The sequence below is a fragment of the Colias philodice genome, chromosome 3 (genome assembly GCF_061535455.1).
Source record: "Colias philodice isolate Cphi_HAF_F1 chromosome 3, ilColPhil1 Martin Lab GWU primary, whole genome shotgun sequence".
Classification (NCBI taxonomy): Eukaryota; Metazoa; Arthropoda; class Insecta; order Lepidoptera; family Pieridae; genus Colias; species Colias philodice.
Window position 1 is genome coordinate 3,759,154 of NC_143088.1, and position 6,336 is coordinate 3,765,489.

At 33.8% G+C, this 6,336-nt stretch overlaps 1 protein-coding gene across 1 annotated transcript; it reads left to right on the top strand.

Moving 5' to 3' along the window:
• The first annotated feature begins 1,524 nt into the window (after nt 1-1,524).
• On the top strand, nt 1,525-5,989 carry LOC149489514 (uncharacterized). Its single transcript, XM_089713975.1, has 6 exons — nt 1,525-1,821; nt 2,747-2,953; nt 3,103-3,198; nt 3,289-3,387; nt 3,743-3,859; nt 4,485-5,989. Exons 1-6 carry the CDS (start codon nt 1,782-1,784, stop codon nt 4,898-4,900), a joined length of 975 nt encoding a protein of 324 aa, XP_089570101.1. The 5' UTR covers nt 1,525-1,781; the 3' UTR covers nt 4,901-5,989.
• Nucleotides 5,990-6,336: the final 347 nt, after the last annotated feature.

A 6,336-nucleotide genomic window follows, 5' to 3' on the forward strand; every position in this document is an offset into this window, starting at 1 on the left:
GTAAATCCTTTGAAATAAGTGTATCTAAATCTAATTAATTATATTAAGATATCTCGATAATTATTATACGATAACCCTTTCAGCACAAGTTCAGTAAACCAAAGAATTTAATTGTAAAATTTTTGGTACTTACTCGTTTTAACAAAAAAGTTGCATCATTTGAACATAGGAAACGTAATTTTCAATCAAATTAGCCGTGTGTAATATGTCTATTTTCACATAAAAACGGATCAGAATAATACTCATAAAAGGACACGTATAGACTACGGGGATAGTTTTGAATGTGTGGAACATTCATGGTACGTATCTACTATACATGAGCGAATTCCATCATTATTCAGTTGAGCGGTAACTCTCGTACGATTTATAAAATAATATCACAACATGTTCTGACATGTCGTGACTTCTTGGAGCTGACTCATCTCGTTCGATAATTTTTAGTAATAAACTATGATAGGAATTCCGAACCGTTCCTAGCGATAACGACAATGTAATAAAGTCGTAGCAATGGATTGTATGCCTGTAAAGCTTTGAGTTGGCTCATATCCATACTAAGTATTAATTGTAATTTTTCCACGAAAAATTCACTTGTACCCTTGTAATAAAAACACATTATTAAAAATGAAATAAAATATTAAAAATATCTATATACAAGAGAGGGTATTTGATATATCTAGTAATATCAAATAATCACAAAAGTAATATTAACGATTCGAGTAAAGCCGAACGGTAACACCGTTAAAATAGCTTTACTCACAGTATTAAAAATTCAAATATTAATTAGTACATATTGCATAATGAAATATTTCAAAAGAAAAGTTACTATTTCAAGTAAAATGTAACGGTTGTATCGTTAATTTTAAATATCTTTATTCATGCTATTAAGTATTTAAGCATATTGAAAAATAAACTATTGCTGAAGGATTCATTAAAAACCTCAGCATTTTAAATAAAGTCCAACGATTATACCGTTGACTTTAAAGATTTTTACTCATTTTTAAGTAAAATATTATTAGAATAGATGTAAAAATAACTCACTGTACCGATCCGACGGGATACACTTTTTAACACTTTTAGCACTTGCTTTAAGCAATACTTAATACTTAATAGCACCAAGGTTGTAGTCTTGTAGACAACCTTCTCGCGGCGGAAGCTAGACGCCAATGAAGAAGATCAAGCGCCTGCACATTATCGTGCGCCGGCCGCGCCACCTGGTGGGAAGTGTGCCGTGTGCGAGAGAGATAGCATATATACAACGAGAAAGAGAGGGAAAATAGGCGGAAAAAGCTAGGTACCTTCTCAATAAGTAAGCTTCAAATTACGGTCAAGTGTTTAATAATAATTATTGACGTACGTCAACGCTATTCACTGTCGTTTTGCGTCGTGCATCGTGTATGACCTTGGCGGGACGTACGTCAAGATGGACCGTGAACGGTGAATAAGACGCTTTATTGTCAATTTGTTTGTCAATTGTCATCTGTCACAAGTGCTCGATTGCTCCCTGCGACCCTGCATAAAGCATGCATAAAGTATAAACATTAAACGCTTGATTGTAGCTTTCGGTTTATTTTTGTGCATTTCTTCTTGAAATTCCGCTGATCCGTGTGAGTTGAGTTCTGTCCTCTATTGTAAAGTGTGTGAACTATAAGAAGTTTTTGTGTGAGTCGAACTTTTAGTTCCTCCGCGTTTCTAGTACGTCCAGTGCGATTTTGCGACCGAATGCTTCTTTGTGATGGTGTATTTGCGATAAAGACGCTTGTGTTTTGTTGACGAACATAATCATGCCTAAACGATGTGCTTTAGGATGTTCTTACAACGCCTGTAAGTATTACGTCAACATCAGTATCATTTAAACATGATAAACCAATGTTTACGTTACAGACTTATTTTTAAGCGAAGGAACCGCTATTAAACTATATCGTATTTATATTTTATTCATAAATTCACGAGTTGCAAGACTGCAAGTTAGCAACACTTAAGACAAAGTATCCAAAATACTTAAAAGCACTAATATAACCATTGTAGCCATACGTGCCAAAGAGTTCTACCGGAAAGGCTGTAATTCAATTGTTTGCTATAGGTTGGTCTGTGTATATTTGTAAAATTCTATGTAGGACAATGTTAAAGCTGTTGGTCCCGGCTGCGTAAGTAGTTGATAACAACCAACGTACACTGACCAAAGTGGTGGTTTTGAGGCTGATGATGATTGATGATATAAACAAACTAATCAAAAACTAGATTACCCGATTATCAATTAAAACTCCAGAAATTGTTTCATATCAGTTTACATTCATTTTATGTTTTAAACTTTTAAATTATACACATTGACACTAAGTTTAAAATAATTTGTTCCCAGTTTTGTTGATTTTATTTAAATTTTACATTTTATAGTCTAATGGCTAATAAATAGCTACCAAAATTGGTACACATCTGGCAAACAGCCTATGAAATATTATTTAGTAAACAAAGTAAGAAGGAAATTTAAATAAATAAAAATAGTTATTTTCACTGATAAGTCTCTACTTAGTTAATTGTAGAATATCAAACAAATGACATTTATATGCACTAGGTTGTCTTTTGACATAGAACTCCTCCAGGCATTAAGGCAGGATATTAGGTGTTATCTTTTTATCCCTTTCATTCTGAAAGTTTAAGCATTTAAATTTATATATTTTAATACAGGAATAAGAAATTTTTCATTATAAAATTTAAGTTTTTTAATAAGTATTTAATTATCTTTTTTCAGTGATATCTTACCACCAATTCCCACATCCGGAAAAAAATCCTGATCGTTTCAAGGCTTGGGTTCAAATAGTTGGTGGGCAGTTGGATAGCCAAGAGGATTATGAACTGTATAAGAAGAAGGTTATCTGTGACATTCATTTTATTGAAAAAGATAAGAACCGTAATAACCGGTTAAATTTCCTAGCAGTGCCCTCACTACATCTGCAAGGTAAGGCTTACCTGTCAAATAGTTTTTAAAACTTTGCTAGAATTGAGATGATTTTCCGATATTTAACCTATGGATTCTTATATGAAGGATGTGAAATATGATATTGTATCTAATGAATGTATTTTCTACAATATTACAATATTTTCCAGGGAATGTGGATATTGCATCATTAACTGAAATCCTGCCTACATCAGACCCTATTCACAATCAACCTTCCTCAACAAAATTAACTGAAATAGTGCCAGGTATATTGATTTTTGTTTTCAAAATTCACAACATTAGATTAACATAATTATGTTTTATAAAATAATTTAGGTTATACTTTTATTATTCAGATAAGTCTGGTGAAATTGTTACTTACGAGAAAGTATTACTTGTTCCTGATGTGGATAATGAGTCAATCGGACTTTCTACTGTGAGGCCAACAGTAACAGGTACTTATATACATTATGAATTCTAATGATATCATGTTGCCGCTCTAAAACATGTGCAAAAATGTGTTTAGTTAGATTCAGAATCTAGTTCTATGTCTGGATCTTGCTCTATCAACTATTTTTATGATGTAAGATGTTTCATTTCATCATAATATATGAGAGTGGCTTTATAACACATGTGACATAAGCCCTTACTCATTCAGTACACTGTACAATATAACATATTAAAAAAAAATATCAATTAAACTTTTTTTTGAGTTCCCTACTCTTAAGAAGCCTTAAACGGCTTAGTATAGTTCTACTCTCACCTGGCCTATTTTTTATTAATAATAATAAAATTAAAATTATTTTTTAGGTGACATTCATACTTCAGAAACAGCATTCCTTCCACCTGAATCATTAAATGAGAGCTGTGTTGGAATTATATCTTCTGAACACAATTATCATCAGCTACAGAAGAAGCCAATAAAAGGTATAAAAGAGTGCTAGGCACTTTTCTCAGAATTTTTTTGGCTAGCAAAAATTATAACAAAGTTATTCCCTAGAATAGTAACATACAAAAATTTTTTTACAAGTTAGCTGATTATTTGGCCTAACTCAAAAGTTTCAAAGTCAGTTTAACCCATTGAGCCCCCAGCGGCCCGATCAGTCCACGACACAATAGATTTTCTATTGTGTCTGTGATTCCGGGGGCTGAGTTATTAAAATGCATAATTTAAACTTTTAATTCTCTTTTATTTTAATTTGTGTGAAAAGCAACATAAACATAGTTGCAAATTTCTGAAACTCAAAACTTATCTGTGCAGTCTATTTAAGCACTGACACATTTTCGGGTCAGGGCCATTCGAGTTCCCCGTGTCAGTGTTCTCGTCAGGGACGTGCCATCTGTCAGTTGTGTAGGTATACATATCAGAGAAATCGGTGTCTAGTGTATTATGTTTCGGTGGCTGATATGCATACAACCTGATGTTCTTGTTTAACACAGAAGAATTGGCAATGATTGCAATAGTTCAGCATAGCATTCATTGCATTATTTTTGTATGTATTATTATTAGTTTTCGATTTAATTTTTAATATATATGTATTTTGTTTTTCAGTTAAACATCATCAGCAGTTGGAACCGCCGTCACTCTTGTTGAACCAACTAAATACAACAAGAAGTAAAGTTAAGAGTTTGCAGTCAAAGCTGTTAAGATCATTAAAGCAAAACAAAAAGTTTGAATCCAGACTAGCTGATTCTGAAAAAATGTCAACCAATGTGTTACTGAATAAAATCACGAATAAAATGACAGCTGCTGCAAAAATATTCACTAGAATGCAGTATACCCAAACGAGTAAGAAACCTTCTGGTCGCAGATTTAATTTAGAAGAAAAACTACTGTCTCTGTCGTTATATAAGAAGAGTCCAAGATGTTACTCTCTTTTGGAGAAGTATTTTACGTTGCCTTCGATTAAGTCTTTGAAAAGACTGTTGACTAATATAGAAGTGGAGTCTGGAATAAATAAAGTATAGTTATTTTAAAAATGAAAGAGACTGTCAAAGTTTTATGAATGGAAGATCGATTGTGTAGCCTGATTTTCGATGAAATGTCAATTTCCCCAGTGGCGGTACGTTCATACAAGCCGAAAAGCCCGGCTTGCCTAAGAATTCGCTACGAGTCGAGCTAAAATATCCAAATTCACTTTTGAATATTCGCGCGCAATGAGTAATTTAACCTTTGCTCCGAAATTCAACGAAAACTTACCTACGCCTAGCGACTAGCGTACGCTTAGAATAAAATAATGTAAAATTCGAGTCAAACGTTTTAATTTCATCCTTCTTGCTATCTACATAAGGTCGTAATTTTTATGTTGACATTATTCTTTCTTGTCGTTCTTAAGTGGCATGTAGCATCTCGCTCGCACGCGTGGGCTTTTACCGGGCTTTGCGCGCCTCTCTTCTAACATATGAAATTTCGTCTAAGTAGCTACATACCTATCTATAAAATTCTATAGCAATATCTATGGCGAAAAATGTCCGGCTTCTCGTTGCAGTAGGTACTATGAAAATAGTCAAGATACGTCATACGATGCGCGAACGAAAGCGAAATACGAGTAAGTGAGAGAAACGAGTGAGTGTATGAACTATGAATTTAATTTTTCTTATTAGTGTTTGATTGAGCGGGTGATAATAACGGTGTAATTTAGAAAGTTTTTCGAATTTTGTGATAAAATGAGTGTCGCGACAGCAGATTGTGTTGTAAATTGTGGTGGTTTGCGTTGTGTGCATGTTTTACTCAGCGGGGCCTGAAGATATTGTTTGTTTGTTTCTTTGAATGCACTAATCTCAGGAAATACTGGTCCGATTTGATTTTGATTTCACACTAAAACCAACAGCAGCGGATCAATGCGAGTGAAACCGCGGGACACAGCTAGTTAATAATATATTGTCATACAGTTTTAAATAATTTATAGATTTTAATGTTAAAGTTTAAACCTTTCACAATTTACTCAACTGTTTGCGGGCGCGCGCGGGTCTACACTCTACTTCTAGTATTTTGATATCGTAATTAATCACCAGTTCAAAAACACAAAAAAAAGGCTTTGTTCAAAGCCGCTGAAAGTATGAAAAAACTGGCATGTGTATCAAGTTCTGCCTAGTAGTTTTATGCTTACTGTGTGCTTTGAAAAAATCTTCGAGCGAGACTTGTAGATAAGAAGAAAGAAGGAAAGAAGATTTAAAAGATTTGATTCGGTATGTTCACATTTTTTTATAAGTTTTATAACGAACATAGGTACACACTACACAGTATAATTTGACAAAAAGGTACCCAGCAAACATTTCGACAAATTTGGGCTTGCCCAGTCCTTACACCCTAGGCACGCCACTGAATTTCCCCCCAAATCCACTTTAACGCTGCTAAAGACCAGCTTAGGGGGTTTACGTTTTTCGGGCGGTACCTGTGTAAA

Coding starts and splice junctions, on each gene's coding strand:
- LOC149489514 (XM_089713975.1), top strand. CDS start 1,782: ATGCCTAAACGATGTGCTTTAGGATGTTCTTACAACGCCT. Junction 2,954..3,102: donor GCCCTCACTACATCTGCAAG/GTAAGGCTTACC, acceptor AATATTTTCCAG/GGAATGTGGATATTGCATCA. Junction 3,388..3,742: donor TGTGAGGCCAACAGTAACAG/GTACTTATATAC, acceptor ATTATTTTTTAG/GTGACATTCATACTTCAGAA.